The sequence below is a fragment of the Rhincodon typus genome, chromosome 7 (assembly GCF_021869965.1).
Source record: "Rhincodon typus isolate 14 chromosome 7, sRhiTyp1.1, whole genome shotgun sequence".
Lineage (NCBI taxonomy): Eukaryota > Metazoa > Chordata > Chondrichthyes > Orectolobiformes > Rhincodontidae > Rhincodon > Rhincodon typus.
This window is the reverse complement of record NC_063338.1, coordinates 95528585-95529471: the sequence shown is the minus strand read 5'-3', so window position 1 is coordinate 95529471 and position 887 is coordinate 95528585. Positions and strand designations below refer to the sequence as shown.

Below are 887 nucleotides of genomic sequence, written 5' to 3'. Positions count from 1 at the left end.
GGGAGAGGGGAGACGGTGAGGGAGAGGGGAGACAGTGAGAGTGAGACGGGGAGACGGTGAGGGAGAGGGGAGACGGTGAGGGAGAGGGGAGACGGTGAGGGAGCGGGGAGACAGTAAGGGAGAGGGGAGACGGTGAGGGAGAGGGGAGACAGTGAGAGTGAGACAGGGGAGACAGTGAGGGAGAGGGGAGACAGTGAGGGAGAGGGGAGACGGTGAGGGAGAGGGGAGACAGTGAGAGTGAGACAGGGGAGATAGTGAGGGATGGGTGGGGATATTGTGTCTGTGTGGGTGGGATATTGGACAGTATCAGGTCTGTGTGAGTCAGTGTCTGAGCCCCCCGTGTTTCTCTGAGTGGGATGTCTCTGAGTTGGGGGATGGATGGAGCTGCAATGTGATTTCTCTCTCTCTCTCCCCACAGTCTCTATCAGTGACATTGAGGCTGTACGGGAGGGACACCAGTCTGAGGTCCTGCAGAGTATCGCTGACGAGTTCACAGCTGATCGCTGCTTCACCGTGGTTTTCCGGGGAAGGCGAGGGAACCTGGATCTCGTGGCGGATTCCCCCCAGGAGGCGGATCACTGGATCCAGGGAATCCGCAAACTGATCGAGAATGTCAAAAACATGGATCAGAAGGAGAAACTTGACCAATATCCTTCTTCAATAAAAACTGTTGGATGTTAATGAGAGTTGCCCATGGGGGTTGGCGAGTGGGGTGTTACAAATGGGCGTTTGGAGCTTCCCATTGAATATATTCAGTAGCAAGTAAACAGGATACAGCATCAGCCCAGGCATGGACTTTGTATCTAACCCCGTGCTGTCCCTGTCCTGGGAGTGTTTGATGGGGACAGTGTAGAGGGAGCTTTACTCTGTATCTAACCCTGTGCTGA

At 55.0% G+C, this 887-nt stretch overlaps 1 protein-coding gene across 1 annotated transcript in view; it reads left to right on the top strand.

Moving 5' to 3' along the window:
* plcd4b (phospholipase C, delta 4b) overlaps positions 1-887 on the top strand; it is a 25057-nt gene that overhangs the window by 1388 nt on the left and 22782 nt on the right. The window contains exon 2 of the mRNA XM_048599281.1: positions 419-647. Coding sequence (XP_048455238.1) covers positions 419-647 — 229 coding nt within the window. The remainder of the gene's footprint in view (positions 1-418; positions 648-887) is intronic.